This window comes from Geotrypetes seraphini, chromosome 9, assembly GCF_902459505.1.
Source record: "Geotrypetes seraphini chromosome 9, aGeoSer1.1, whole genome shotgun sequence".
In the NCBI taxonomy this organism is placed as follows: domain Eukaryota; kingdom Metazoa; phylum Chordata; class Amphibia; order Gymnophiona; family Dermophiidae; genus Geotrypetes; species Geotrypetes seraphini.
In genome coordinates, this window is record NC_047092.1 from 189,094,808 (window position 1) to 189,111,220 (window position 16,413).

The window sequence follows — 16,413 nt, forward strand, 5'->3', positions numbered from 1 at the left end:
CCCTTCCGTTAAATGGCTCATTTCATCATCTAACACAGCCCTTAAATGGACTCACGCCTCTTCCCCCAGCACAGCTACATAACCAGGGCAAGGAATGGCTATATCAGTTAGACCTTTGACACTTCATAAACTGGGTTAGGAAGTGGGAGAATGCATCCAAAGAAAGAAGAGTCCTTGGTTCGGCTGCTCATGGATCTGTTCCGGGACAGTTCTTATCAAAAAGTAAAGAGGAAACTGTTTTTTTCTTTTTTTTACAGATAAAATCTCTCAACAGAGATTGAATAGGGACAAGAATGACCTATGAAAGATCCTGAAGATATCAAGTACTTGTCAGCTTTGGTTCAATGGAAAAAGGGTTGCAATGCAAATTTGGAAGGAGCAGTACACATGTGAGTATGTGTGTGTGTGTGTGGGGGGGGGGGGGGGGTGTGAGAAACAGATTTTAGCAATGAGAACAAAGTCATGTGGTGATTGTATCTGATGATCTGAAGACCACAATCATTTGACAAAGTACCTCATGAAAGACTTCTAAGGAAATTAGAAAGTCATGGGATAGGAGGTCATGTCCTTTTATGAATTGAGAACTGGTCGAAAGACAGAAAACAGAGAGTGGTTTTAAATGGTTAATATTGTCAATGGAGAAGGGTAAATAGTGGGGTTCCTCGGGGGTATGTGCTGGGACCGCTGCTTTTTAACATATTTATCAGTAATCTAGAGATGGGAACAACTAATGAGATAAATAATCCCCTCCTTTGTGGGTTTTAGCGCCGGCAGCAACTGCTCCGATGCTCATAGGAATTCTATGAGCGTTGGAGCAGTTACGGCCGCAGCTGGCGCTAAAACCCGCGCTATGCATTAGTAAAGGAGGGGGTAAATTTGCTAATTGCACTAAGTTGTTCAAAATTGTTAAATTGCAAGACGACCTTGTGAGACTGGAAAATTGGGCATCAAAATGGCAGATGATGTTTAATGTGTGCATGTGGGAAAGAGGAACTTGAACTATAGCTACGTGATGCTGGGTTCCATGCTAGGAGTCACTGCCAGAAAAATGATCTAGGTGTCATTGTCGAGGATACGTTGAAACCCTCACCTCAATGTGTGGTGGAGGCGTTAGGGATGATCAGGAAAAGAATGCCCTTATGTCGCTCTATGGTTCGGCCGCAGCCCAATTCTGGTTGCTGTGTCTCAAAAACCATATACTGTAGTGGAATTAGAAAAGGTACCGAGAAGTCTGTTGAGCAGGGCGTAGGCTGGGCGTAGGCCGGTCTTACTCTGGTAGGCCGAAGGATCACAGTCCTGTGGTTCAATCCCATCACTCAGTCCTCACTCTATTCTCTTAACAAAGGAATCAAGCTGAGACCAAGGTGCATTTGCCCACATTAAATTTCATTGATCATTTGGACGCCCAGTCTTCCAATTTCCTAAGATCTTCCTGCAGTATTTCACAGTCTGCATGCATTTTACCAACTTTGAAGAATTTAGTGTCATCTGAAAATTTAATCACCTCACTCGTTGTTCCAATTTCCAGATCATTTATAAATAAGTTAAATAGCACCGGTCCCACTACAGACCCCTGTGGCACTCCACTGTTTACTCTCCTCCATTGAGAAAAATGACCATTTAACCCTACCCTCTGTTTTCTATCCGATAACCAATTCCTAATCCACAACTGAACTTTGCCACCTATCCCAAGACACTTTAATTTTCTCAGGAGCCTCTCGTAAGGAACTTTATCAAAAGCTTTCTGAAAATCTAGATACACTATATCAACCGGCTCACTTTTATCCACATGTTTATTCATGTCTTCAAAGAAGTCAAGCAAATTGGTGAGGCAAGATCAAGTTTCAAGTTTATTGAAATTTTGATTTAAACGCAATATCAAGTATTTTCTATGCGTATAACAATAATAATTTGGGGGGGGGACAAATAAAACAGTTTAAAACCATATACATACAATTTTATCCATAGTTACATTAAAGACACATAAAGAATTAGAGGCTAAATTACATTTGATTTAAAATAAACAATTAAAATAGAATAACAATTAGGGAAGAACAATTTTTATGAAGACTTAGTCTAAGATCTCCCTCAGCTGAACCCATGCTGACTCCATCTCATTAAATCAAGTTTGTCTATGTGTTCCACAATTTTATTTTTTATAATTGTTTTCACTATTTTGCCTGGCACTGAGGTCAGGCTTACCGCTCTTTAATTTGCCGTATCTCCCCTGGAACCCTTTTTTAAAAACCAGCGTAAGTTGGCCACCCTCCAATCTTTAAATAAAAGAATAAGGGGCCATTTTACTAAAACTTCCTGTTTCTCCCTGGTTGGACAGCAGCAGAGGGACAGCGCCAGGGAGTACGGAGGGAGCATGTCAGAGTTTCTGCCATCAGCGACCTTCTGCACAGCAAAATACATTTTAACAATGGAACGGGAAGGTGGGGGGAGACCTCTGATGGGGGTGAAGAGAAGGGGACCTTGGGGTGTACGGTCCTGTACGGGCACCCCTCTTGCCCCTGCCTAAGACTGACCCTGGATCAGAGAGGCCCCAAGGGAAGAAGCGTCCAGGAGACAGATCCTGAGTACAGAGATCTCCTGAAGGAGGCTCCAAGTAAAGGAATCCTCACAGAGTGTTGAAATTCCAGGGAAGTAAGGAGTGGCTCCTAGCTCAGAGGTTTGTACCCTGTAGAAGCCCAGGGATTGCCTGAGCAGGAACAAAAATTGCAAAGTGACTTTATTTCTTGGAAAGACCCAAGTCCTGAGTGTCCTAGTTGGAGCCAAGCCTGAATTTATTTATGAGTAACTGGGACTGAACTGGAGAAGAGAGGAAGAAGGAAATGCTAATGTGGTTGTTGCCCATGCTGGAACTGTCTTGCTTTCAGTATTTGGTGACCAATAAAGCTTTTCCTTTGAGTTTCAAGTTGAATTAAAAATTTGATTTGATCGCAAAATCATAATCTAATGTGATTACAAATAACAATAAAATCAGGGTATGTGAAAAAAAACAAACCCAACTCATTAATTAAACCAGACAAATTAATTTAATTTTTGACCAAACTGACACAAGAGGAAGGGGAAAAAAAAAGGATTAAATACAATTCATAAACAAATAAAAAGGGCATAGGTAATGAAACAATAGGATGGGAAAAGGTTACCCGCTCAATTTTCACTTAACAGCACTATTGGTTCACTGTAGAATCTTACATTACATTACATTACATTAGTGATTTCTATTCCGCTTGTGCCTTGCGGTTCTAAGCGGATTACAAGTTAGAAGACTGGACATTTCCAGTAGCATTGCAGTACATATAAACAAGAATGCGTTAAGTTACAATTGTTGTTCTGGACTTTTCCAGGATGAATTGGTAGTAGATAGTAGAAAGTGATAGGTTGTTTAGACGAATAGAGATAATATTGTCCGGATTCTGTTGTTTAGACGAGTAGAGATAATACTGTCCGGGTGTTGCTGGTGGTGGTGTTTGGGTAGTCATGAGAGCATTTTCTAATACTTTTGTGAGGTTATGATGATGGGAAGTGTTTTTTGAAGAGATGAGTTTTGATTTCTTTTCGGAATGCTTTAATGTCTATTGATTTGGTCAGTAGATTGGTGATGGTAGTATCGATCTTTGCTGCCTGTGTCGCTAAAAGGCTGTCATATAGTTTCTTTCGTCGTGTTCCTTTGAGAGGGGGGTGAGTGAATAGGCTCTGGGTTCTCCTTAATCTGTGTGAGAGGTTACGGTGTAGTCTGTTGTTTAGGTAGCTGGGTGCTGTTCCATGTATTACCTTGTATAGTAGACAGTAGAATTTGAATCTCCTGATTATATAGAATTTGAATAACTCTGCTTTTCAGGAGACTTTTAAACTTATTAAGTAATTTTTCTTCCCTTATATTGATTGGGAGCGAATTCCAGATTTGAGGGGCCCAGAAAAGATTGTGTCCATCCTTGAACAAATGAGTTTTAGTGAAGGGACTAAGAGGAGAGATTTTCCTTCAGATCTTAAAGATTTTGTAGGAATATAAGGGATTAGAAGCCTTTCTAGGATTGCAGGAACATAAGAACATAAGCAATTCCTCCGCTAGGTCAGACCTGAGGTCCATTGTGCCCAGCAGTCCGCTCATGCGACAGCCCAACAGGTCCAGGACCTGTGCAGTAATCCTCTATCTATACCCCTCTATCCCCTTTTCCAGCAGGAAATTGTCCAATCCTTTCTTGAACCCCAGTACCGTACTCTGCCCTATTACGCACTCTGGAAGTGCATTCCTGGTGTCCACCACACATTGGGTAAAGAAGAACTTCCTAGCATTCGTTTTGAATCTGTCCCCTTTCAACTTTTCCGAATGCCCTCTTGTTCTTTTATTTTTCAAAAGTTTGAAGAATCTGTCCCTCTCTACTCTCTTACTCTCTCTATGCCCTTCACGATCTTGTAAGTCTCTATCATATGAACTCTAAGTCTCCTCTTCTCCAAGGAAAAGAGTTCCAGTTTCTCCAATCTCTCAGCGTATGAAAGGTTTTCCATCCCTTTTATCAGACGTGTTGTTCTCCTCTGAACCCTCTCGAGTAACGCCATATCCTTCTTAAGGTACGACGACCTATATTGGATGCAGTATTCCAGATGCGGACGCACCATCGCCTGATACAATGGCAGGATAACTTCTTTTGTTCTGGTAGTAATACCCTTCTTGATTATACCTAGCATTCTATTCGCTCTCTTAGTGACCGCTGTGCACTGTGCCATCGGCTTCATTGTCATGTCCACCATTACCCCCAAGACCCTTTCTTGGGTACTCTCATTCAATAGCATCCCTCCCATCATATAGCTATACCTCAGGTTTCTGATTCCCACATGTAATACTTTACATTTCTCAACATTGAACTTCATCTGCCATTTCGTCGCCCATTCCCCTAGTTTGTTCAAGTCCCTTTGCAATTCTTCGCAGTCCTCTTTAGTCCGAGCTCCACTAAATAGTTTGGTGTCGTCTGCAAATTTTATTATCTTACACTTCGTCCCTGTTTCTAGATCATTTAGGAATATATTAAATAGCAGCGGCCTGAGCACCAAGCCCTGTGGGACACCACTTGTGACCCTCCTCCAGTCTGAGTAGCGGCCCTTCACTCCTACCCTCTGTTTCCTGCCCGCCAACCAGTTTCTGATCCATCTATGTACATCTCCTTGTGTGTAAGTAATGCTATTTTATATGTAACTAGTCTTATAGCCCGTTACATTAACGGGTGCTAGAATATATGTGTGTGTGTGTGTCTTTATTTCTTTCTCTCTCTCTCTTCTTAGCCGCTTTCTGTATTTCTGTCTTTCTTTCTCCTTGGCTGTCCACCACCACCCCTTGCCTGCTCCCCCTGTCCATTCGCCCTTCCTTTTACCTCCCCTGTGTCCACCACCATCCCTTCACTGCTCCCCTGATCCAGCAGCAGCCCTTCTCCCTTTGTTTTGCCTCCCCCCTGTCCATCATCACCTCTTTCCTGCTCCCCCTGTCCAGCAGTAGGCCTCCCTTCCTTTTTCTTCCCCCCCTGTCCATCAGCACTTCTTCCCCTGTCCATCATCACCTCTTTCCTGCTCCCCCTGTCCAGCAGTAGGCCTCCCTTCCTTTTTCTGCCCCGTCGTCAGCACTTCTGCCCCTGTCAAGCAGCATCCCTTACCTCCTTTCGCGTCTGCCCTCCGCCGACAGCTGCCTCGCCTCGAAGCCCTCCTTCCGGCAGCTGCTGCCAGCGCCGCTCCGTGAAGCCCTCCTCCTGGCAGCCGCCGCTCCGCACCGCCTTTCATGCGCCTCAGCGCGCATGCGCACTCTGCTGACCACAGCCCGACAGATCAGGGAACAGGGAACACGGGGTAAGAGTGCGCATGTGCATTTAGCATTTTATTATATTACATTCTATGATTTACAGGTAACCAGTGCTTTTCCTTTAAGAGGGGAGTCACATGATCAAATTTTTTCCTTTTGGTGATTATTTTTATTGCAGTGTTTTGAAGGATTTGCAATCTACGTATTTCTTTTAAGGTTATTCCCTTGTACAAAGCGTTACAGTAGTCAATTTTTTATATGACTAATTAATGAATTACAATATTCAGTGATGATTCATTAAGAAATGCGGATAATGATCTAATCAACCTTAACCTATAAAAACAGTTTCTGACAAGTTAACTTATTTGATCATGATAGTTCAATTTCTGGTTCAAAATGACTCCGAGTATCTTTACCCTAGTGACTTCCTTAAGTAGAGTTTTATTTATGTCCTTCCCTACATGGAAATAGCATAACCTCTGTTTTAGATGTGTTAAGAGCCAGCTTATTATCATGTAACCATTTGGATATTTTCGACAATTTCTCATTGACTTTTGAGATTTCTTCGACTGAGCTTGAATCTAAAGGATACAGAAGTTGAACGTCATCAACATATGCAAATGGTATGAATCCAATTGATTGACTAAGAGTTAACAGAGGAGCCAGAAATACATTAAACAATAGGGGAGATAAAACCGATCCTTGCAGGATCCCACAACTTGTTGAAATTGTATTTGAAGATGAATTGTTGAATATTACCTTTGAAGATCGTTCTGAAAAATAGGACTGAAACCACTGCTTGTTTCTAGGATAAGCAGCATAAAATCTGATTAACTCTTTTGGGATCTTGCCAGCTATTTATGCCCTCGGTTGGAAACAGGATGCTGGGCTTGATGACCTTTGACAATGCTTTTGTTTTGTGAGGTTCTGAAGCCAGACGCAAGTTGTGTTACCACACCTACACGAATCAGATCAGATTTCCTGTCTGGATGCATAAATATAAACAATTCCATTATCTTTGGCTTGAAATGCTGTCAACCTTTTCCCCAAACCAAAGCAAATCAAGTCATCTTTCAACATGAATGCCAGACATGACATGCATGCATGTCCCTATGACAGATATTTCAAACAATTATTTGTAGCAATGAGGCATCGGGGAATGTGCTTCCAAAATGGAGGCATGGATTAGCTGATTTGTACAGTGAAGTTGGAAATGTGCAAGAGAGACACCAGCCCAATATTCCGATCAATAGATCACTGAAGTCAACTTTAACAGTCGTGGCAAAATGCTGGAGAATTTTCCTTCCACTGCTCTCCGCATCCTCTCTAATAAACAATCTGATATAAAATCCCAGTCAGTCAATACCAAAATCCTGCAGTTAGCAGTTCTTTGAAGCCTGCCATGGCATTTAAATCACCCGCATAGATTCAGGTTCTACATGTATACAATACGTATGGTCACCAAGCAATATTCAGCTGCTATTCACTTAACTAGTGCTGTTGAAAATTCACAGGTAGATAGGGTTGGTTTATGGTTTATTAGATATGGGAGGGGGCATTTTCAATATAATGTCAAAGTCCGAGTTTACATGTTTTGGGGAAAAACATCCAAAAATCCAGTAGAGAAAATGACCATTTTCAAATCAGAAAATCATCTAACTTTTTGTTTAAAAAATTACCATTTTCTTGCTATTTTTAGGATCATTTTTGAAAAGGAAAAGTCCAAAAGAAAAACCGCACAAAAACAAGCTATTGAGACGTAGGGGCAGTGAGCATTCTTCTTATGTAATTTTTTTCAACAACAATTCAAAAAGATAGACTCATTGAGAACAAACACATCTGAGAAATGGCCATTTTCAAAACAAAAAAGATGGATGTTTTCTTGTTTTGAAAATGGTCGTGTTCATTTGTGCGTGTTCCGCAAAATGTCCAAACTCGGATTTAGACGTCATATCGAAAATGCCCCTTCAAATAACACGGGTCTACTACAAAATATAATAGCGAAGACAGCAGAGAACTAGAGAACAAACTGAGACCGCAGCCCACTCTCTTCCCAAATGCAACCTTAAACTTCTTAAAACAGGGATTTACATATCATGAGAATGGAAGAATGTTCCAGAGCTGAGGACTAATGCAATAAAAAGCTCTTTGATGCATGGACTCTACCCAAGTACTGGAGAACAGAGGAATAGTGAATTGAGACTCGTGCAATGATTAGAAAAATCAGGCAAGTATATGAGGAATGTGTGTAGCACCTCCTATGTTACTATTAAGATTTTAAACTTCATTCTTTAAATTTAATTGAAAGCCAATGATGGTGGATCAAAAAAAGGCAAGTTTGATCCTTTCTAGTAGTATGGCAGGATTATGAACTGTCTGAGGGCGCTTAACCAGAGAGAGCTTGGCACCAGAAAGGCCACAAGGCATGTTTTCACTAATATACTGACCTGATGATCAAAGGAAATTCGATCATGCATATAGGGAGAAAAAACCCGATGTTCAGCTACCAAATGGGGGGATTAGTATTAGAGGGAAGTAACCTTGAAAGAGATTTGGGTGTACTGGTGGATACAACAATGAAGTCAACGGCGCAATGCGCAGCAGCCGCGAAGAAGGCAAACAGAATGTTGGGTATTATTAAAAATGGTATTATGACCAGAACAAAAGAAGTCATCCTGCCGTTGTATCGGGCGATGGTGCGCCCGCACCTGGAGTACTGTGTTCAGTATTGGTCACCGTACCTCAAGAAGGATATGGCAATACTTGAGAGGGTCCAGAGGAGAGCGACACGAATGATTAAGGGCATGGAAAACCTTTCATACACTGAAAGACTGGAGAGGCTAGAGCTCTTCTCCTTGGAAAAGCGGAGACTCAGAGGAGACATGATAGAAACCTACAAGATCATGAAGGGCATAGAGAAAGTAGAGAGAGAAAGATTCTTCAAAATTTCAAGACAAAAAAGAACAAGAGGGCATTCGGAAAAATTGGTAGGGGATAGATTCAAAACAAATGCTAGGAAGTTTTTCTTTACTCAACGGGTGGTGGATACCTGGAATGCGCTTCCAGAGGACGTAATAGGGCAGAGTACGGTAATGGGGTTTAAGAAAGGATTGGACAATTTTCTGTTGAAAAAGGGGATAGAGGGGTATAGATAGAGGATTGCTGCACAGGTCCTGGACCTGTTGGGCCGCCGCGTGAGCGGACTGCTGGGCGCGATGGACCTCGGGTCTGACCCAGCAGAGGCATTGCTTATGTTCTTATGTTCTTATGATCAAGAAAAATGTCTAAGCACCTAAAATGTTCATCAGGAGTGATTGGAGAGCCACAGAAATCAAGCATAAATGTAGTTTGTAGAGACCAACCACTTTTCCAACAGGTTACAGTTTTTGAAGGACTAAGAACAAGATGAGTGCTCTTCAACCATGAGGAAATAACCTTATCAATACTAAAAAGAAATGAGAAAAACCAGAGCCTCACAGCTGGACTTTTGACAAACTGAAGCATGTGCCTGAGCCTCCACCTCCAGCTCTTTCAGCCTCTTGTCCAGTCTCTGCCTCTGGACTCCTTCTCTTCACCTTTTCTCCGCAGCCTTCTTTCTGAATTACCTTGCTTAACCAGACTAAAGGAAAAAACCAAAATCACAACAGCATGAACAAAAAATAATGGGAATGAGCAAACAAAACAAATCAGGTGATGCTGATATCAAAATATCCTTTGTCAGTCCTAGTCAAATGAGTAGATGTAGATTTGACACGAGCCATGTTTCGGGTCTATCACCTGCATCAGGAGTCAATGAAAATTAGAGCAGATAACAATATAACTGGCAATGTTAGTAAAATTTGTCAAATTAAAAGAGTATAAAACTTGCATTAAAAACATATCACATAGCCATAAGACCGGCATAATATTGGTAAGGATGAATAGGAATTAACAAGTAATTTTTTTACATGGAAATGTACCATATAACTATAATAAGAATATCATAACAAAAATAAAGATTCATTGGAGCTAATAAACAAATAATTCCATACAGCCATGGAACAAAGTCATTATATCAAATAAGAAGCATAACCATGAATCATAAATACTAAAAATGGTGCAGCCATATGGTAAAGCTATTTTTTTTATTATTAAAGAATTCTTTTTCACGGAGTGGGTGGTGGATGCCTGGAATGTCCTCCTGAGGTGGTGGAGGTGGTGGAGAGGAAAACGGTGATGGAATTCAGAAAAGTGTGAAACAGAGTATCGCAAATTAGAAAATGAATGGTATAAATTGAAGAACTAAGGCCGGTACTGGGCAGATTTGCATGGTTTAGACTGGGCTGGGGAGGGCTTTGACTGGAGTCCCAACAGTTTGGAACATGAGGACAGTGTTGGTCAGGCTTTCATGATCTGAATCCTGAAAATGATGAGATAATTTGGATAGGATGGAGTGAGCTTTGACAGCAACTCCAGTAGCAGGTGGACTCTAAGGTCTATGGTCCAGAAATAATAAAGACAAGACACATTAAGCATGGATGGACCATATAATGTCTCATTTCTTCTTAACTTTCTAAAAAATTCCAACTCGTATCTTAATCCCATCTGACCTTATTTCATTATTCCCCATACCACGGAGACCGCTAACATTTATTTATTTAATCCTAAACTGTGTAAGTTTTTCAATGCAAGTTTTCTATCCTAACTAGACACACATTAGGGATCTAATACCAATATACATAATGTACAGTTGCAGGTTAAGTTTGCCATAGATACAGTGGAAGATGTTTCAAAACCAGTTTTTTTCTAACATGATACATTCTGGGATCTAGTACCAATTTACATTTCTTTGTAATCCATCAGTCAAGGGCAGAGGAGTTATAATAATAATAATTTTATTCTTATATACCGCCATGCCCATCGAGTTCTAGGCGGTTCACAACAATTACATTAGGATCCGCATTGACATGCCGATTTACAAACAATGTATTGGATTTACAACACCTTCCGCCGAACATGGCTGAAGAAGCGGAAGAGGGAAGGAGAGAAGGAGGAAAGCGGTATGTTTTTATTACTTTCCTAAAGTACAATATGCGGTGGCAGCGATAAGGGCAAACAGAATGCTAGGAATGATAAAGAAGGGGATCACGAACAGATCGTAGAAGGTTATCATGCCGCTGTACTGGGCCATGGTATGCCCTCACCTGGAATACTGCGTCCAGACTGGTCACCGTACACAAAGAAGGACATAGTACTTGAAAGGGTCCAGAGAAGAGCAACTAAAATAGTTAAGGGGCTGGAGGAGTTGCCGTACAGCGAGAGATTAGAGAAACTGGGCCTCTTCTCCCTTGAAAAGAGGAGACTGAGAGGGGATATGATCGAAACATTCAAGATAATGAAGGGAATAAACTTAGTAGATAAAGACAGGTTGTTCACCCTCTCTAAGGTAGAGAGAACGAGCTCTGTTCGATAGATTTATCTCCTAGTCAGATACCCCTTTTAAAACTATTAACAACATGTTGATATTGTGTATTCTCACTAATTGTATTCTGTATTCACTGACTGTTCAGTTGACATCTTCGCCATTTGTATTCTGGAATTCACTGGTTGTCCAGCCCTCTTCACTGTAAACCGCCTAGAAGTCGCATGATTGTGGCGGTATAGAAAAATAAAGTTATTATTATTAAAGTTAAAAGGGGATAGATTCCGTACAAACGTAAGGAAGTTCTTCTTCACCCAGAGTGGTGGAAAACTGGAACGCTCTTCCAGAGGCTGTTATAGGGGAAAACACCCTCCAGGAATTCAAGATAAAGTTAGACAAGTTCCTGCTGAACCAGAGCGTACGCAGGTAAGGCTAGTTTCAGTTACAGCACCGGTCTTTGACCTAAGGGCCGCCGCGTGAGCGGACTGCTGGGCACAGATGGACCATTGGTCTGACCTAGCAGCGGCAAATGTTATGTTCTTATGTTTATTACCTGCCCAACTCCCTCAGATTTAACACAGACGTTTATGTAGTAGGTGCCACCAGCAACCAAGTACTGGTAAGTGCTTTTCAATACTGACCCCTTAAGAAATGTTGTACATACAGTATTGTTTTATTTAAAAGCATTTCTTTCCCACCAATCATGGGTAACAACAAAACTTATGAAATGATATCATAAAATGCATTACAAACTAAAACTATACAAAATAAGCACAACTGATAACAGAGGCACAGAAAATTAAAACTGGACCTGTACCGTTAATGAAAGCGATATCAGTCGAGACTAGGGATTAAACAGTGACCAAGAACTGGGAAAGTCACTCCACCACCCCTGTCGCCTCATTTACAAACCTGTGTTAATCCATTTCTCCATGGAACCTGTTTGCTAACTAACCACATAACATGTTAAAAACAATACAAGCTAATAGAAGAAGTCTTTTGATCGTTAAATCATCGGGGTGTGTGTATCTTGTCATGAGCAAGATTAGATCTCTGAACTCATTGATGAGCTTCCAAAGAGCAGTAAAACCTTCCTTTTCAACTGAACTGCTCCCAGCAAGCAGTTCCCCTCTACTCTCTTTCTCCAATGCACACTGCTATACAATCAGCAAGAAACACCTCCTGGGACTCCTATGAACATGGGCTGTCCTACGCTACCATGACTGTCCTATGTAATGTACCATGAATGTCTATCATAACCAACTGTATGTGTCTACTGTAATATACTGTGAACGTGCTTTTGTAACCCGTTCTGAGCTCACGGGAGGACGGGTTAGAAATCTAAATAAATAAATATATATATAAATGAGCTAGCAATGGAATGATGTGAGCTAGAAATGTGATAAGCACCAGATGCAGAGTGTGTTGCTGTGAATGTCCCACACACACAGGAATTCCGCACTATCACCAACTTTCATATCTTCTGCCACAAAGAAGCACCATGAGAAACGGACAGAAAAAAGCAATGGAGATACAGAGGAGTGGCAAGAAGGGACGAGGTGGGAGTCCACCTCCTAGTTCTCCTTCTCTCACTGAAACAGGTCCAGCCGCCAATCTAAGAAATCACCAGAAATTCACCTGCAACAGCACCTATGATTTTCACCACGCAGTTCCACATTTCTCATGCTAGCCTCTTCCTTAATATAGGAAAAGTTTTACACCAACTGTATAATGCTATCCACGTTTGGGTGCAAATACAAGCTGCCCTTCACCCCCATCCATTACCCAGACAAGAAGAAAAAATAAGGGAGGGAAATTAAAAAAACAGAAACTATAAGGAAAGAGATGAGTGCGGTAATGGAAAAGAGCCTGAAATTTACATTGACATCGAAGGAAAATGCAAAATCATGACATTGCACAAGTTCAGCTACAAAATAAGGATGGAGAGGATGCAGGATCAGGCCACTAGATAAGCTGCAATGCTACGAATCCCCCTAACCCACATGGTCACCTCCCCTCCCAAACCCAGATCCTCCAGCTTACTTACAGCATTGCTGAGTTCCCGGAGAGCTACACTCATCCTGGAAAGCATGGAAAAAAATCCCGGTGCTGGAGGTCTAGCTCCCCCAGCCCAAACCAGCAGCAGCTCTGTCTTCCATCATATTCAGCCAGACACACACAGCTGAGCAATGGGCTACAGGCAGCTCTCTCTGCTTCTCCAGGTCTCGGGGTGACTACGCCATCGCAGACAGGCCTTGCCAGAGAGAGGGAGGGAGGGAGGGAGGAAGGAAGGAAGGAGGGGATGAGTCTCCAGCTGAAGCTGGGATGGTTACTATGACAAAAAAATCTATTGTATCTATGAAGGCAGAAAGACAGTTTTCTGGCAGCCTGGCTAGAAGAGGAAGGGAGGGAGAGAGAGAGAGAGAGGTCAAATACAGCAATGCATTAGTAAAAAATTTTAATCTGATTTTATTTTCTGGCCATTTCCTAAGACATGGACGAGACAAGATATTAAATTAAATGCTCAGTCTAGGCAGCACTGGGAAAAAAATGATTTAACCTTTGCTGAGACCATTTCCAAGAAACATAATCCAGTCTATAAACATAGGAACAAATCTGGCATAAATACTTAATGAGGGACCTGTGTCAGCAGGAACATTAATGTAGCTCAGTTGTGTCCTCAATAATAAATACTAAAATCTTTCCCTGCACAGAAGTCAGATCACTGGATTCCTCCTAGGGCAGATCTTTACTTTACATGTAAGAGAACACCCCTCTAGAAGAATGCTTGTATGTCAGATTAAATTTACAAATGCTTACTCTCCACTCTGGCAAACTTAAATCACTGCAAACTGAGAGAAAACGCAGGGATGTAGCCTGTGCCCCATCCTCTCTGCTGGAGATACCCTTAGCCTAAGGACAAAAGCTAGATCAAATGCAGAAAATTCCAGCAGTTTGGCCCCCACCAACGAAGGTTTGCAAGAGAACCTGTTTACCTGCTACAGAGGTAAACCAAGGATCCTGCAGACCCCACAGCCTCTGAATTCTGAAGCTGATTTGCAAGAAGAAAACAAGCACAGGTTTCAAGTTTCAAGTTTATTTATAGCTTGATATACTGACCATCACAGGTATCTGGTCAGTTTACAATATTAAAAATTAAAAATTGCTTAAAAAAATAAATAGAAATAAAAAATAGGGGAGATTGAGGCCAGGACAAGGACAAGATTAAGACGGGTTGGATATGGGAGGCGCAGGGGGAGGAGGGAAAATTTAATTACATTGAGAAAATAAAAGTAAAAGAGAAGAGGGTGAGGATAAAACAATAGGAAAAAGGGGATGTCGTTTCCTAAAAGCGGTTCTCTATTTATTAGTTTCTATTTTCCCTTAATCAGGTTCTTAACTGCAATTTTGGTATGCATCTTTGAATAGAAATGTTTTAAGGTTAGTTTTAAACTTACTTAAAGAATTTTCACTGTGGAGGTGTGGTGACATTGCATTCCAAAGGGAAGGTGCAATTGTGGAAACAATGGTGTTTCTAGTATAATATAGGTCCTTGATTGAGGGGACTGTCAGTAAGTTCTGATTGGTGGATCTAAGGGCCCTAGAAGGGGTGTGTGGAATGAGAAGGCAGGTAGGTGGGAGGTCTTAATTTTGAAGACAAGTAGGAGAATTTTATAAGTTGTTCTGTGAGAAACTGGTAGCCAATGTGAATCTCAAAGAAGCGGGGTAACGTGGTCCTAATTTTTGGCTTTATAGATGAGTTTGATCGCAGTATTTTGAATTAGTTGCAGTCGATGGGTTTCCTTTTGGGTTATTCTGTGGTATAGTGAGTTGCAGTAGTCTATGTGAGAGATGATCAGTGAATGGATTAAAGTTTGGATAGTGGTAGGTTCTAGAACAGAAGTTGAGCGAATTAAACAGAGTTTGTAGAAGCAGTTTTTGGTGAATGAGCTAATTTGGTCATGGTAGGTGAGATCTTTATCAAGGATGATTCCTAGAAGTTTTTGTTTGGGTTCGATTTGGAGGGGAGCAGAGTCGATACATATTTGTCCAATTAAGGAGTCATTGTTTTTAAGTGGGAATAGAATCCCTTGCGATTTTGCTATGTTCAATGAAAGTCTATTGGTTCAAAGCCATAGGCTGATTTTGTCCAGTTGAGATTGATTTCTTGGATGTCGTTGTTGTTAGCTGGATTGATGGGGTGAAAAAGTTGGATATCATCAGTGTAGGCGAACGGTGTGAATGCAATAGATTGAGCTAGGCAAGAGAGGGGCTAAGAAGATATTGAATAGTAGGGGGAAAGAATAGAGCCTTGTGGGACACCATAGATTTGAAAGATTGGGGAGGAAGAAGTTCCTTTGGAGTGAACTTGGAAATTCCGATCGGCGAAGTAAGAGGAAAACCAGAGAAGAGCGGAGTCAGTTATTCCACTGTTTTCCAGACGGTTGAGGAGTAGATCGTGATGCATCTGGGCAGAAAAAATAAAGATCACAAGTATAGTATGTCAGGTGTAACTCTAGAAAAGACCAAACAGGAAAGGGACCTGGGTGTACTGATAGATAGGACCCTGAAGCCATCGGCACAATGTGTGGCAGCAGCGAAGAAAGCAAATAGAATGCTAGGCGTGATAAAGAAGGGTATCACGAGTAGATCAGAGAAAGTTATAGTACCGCTCTACAGAGCCATGGTCAGACCACACCTGGAATACTGCGTCCAGCATTGGTCCCCATACCTAAAGGATATAAAACTGCTAGAGAGGGTGCAGAGACGAGCAACGAAGCTAGTGAATGGTATGGAGAACCTGAGCTACGAGGAACGACTTAGGAGACTGGGATTGTTCTCTCTCGAGAAGAGGAGACTGCGGGGGGATATGATCGAGACTTTCAAAATACTGAAAGGATTCGACATAATAGAGCAGGGAAAGCAGCTATTTACAATGTCCAGTGTGACAAGGACAAGAGGACACAGTCTGAAGCTGAGGGGGGACAGGTCCAGGATGAATATCAGGAAGTTCTGTTTCACACAGCGAGTGGCGGACACCTGGAATGCTCTCCCGGAGGAAGTAATTGCAGAATCCACTGTTCTAGGATTTAAGGGTAAACTTGATGCACATCTCCTTAGGAGTAGCATAGAGTGACACGGGTAAGGGTATATTAGGTGCATCTCCATTGGGAAGCATACAGTGACATGGGGACTTGATCCATGCCAGGGCACA

At 41.6% G+C, this 16,413-nt stretch overlaps 1 protein-coding gene across 3 annotated transcripts in view; it reads right to left on the reverse strand.

Annotated features, from left to right (window-relative positions):
• LOC117367208 (endothelin-converting enzyme 2-like) overlaps positions 1-16,413 on the reverse strand; it is an 86,022-nt gene that overhangs the window by 66,291 nt on the left and 3,318 nt on the right. For 2 of the 3 annotated variants that reach the window (XM_033959605.1, XM_033959603.1), the window contains exon 1: positions 13,246-13,464. The exons of the other annotated variant lie outside the window; for it this stretch is intronic. Coding sequence is in view for 1 of the 2 variants with exons in the window: in XM_033959603.1 (XP_033815494.1) it covers positions 13,246-13,290 (45 nt within the window). In the remaining variant the exon portion in view is untranslated. Of the gene's footprint in view, positions 1-13,245; positions 13,465-16,413 lie in introns of those variants that run through there. 3 annotated transcript variants of the gene reach the window in all.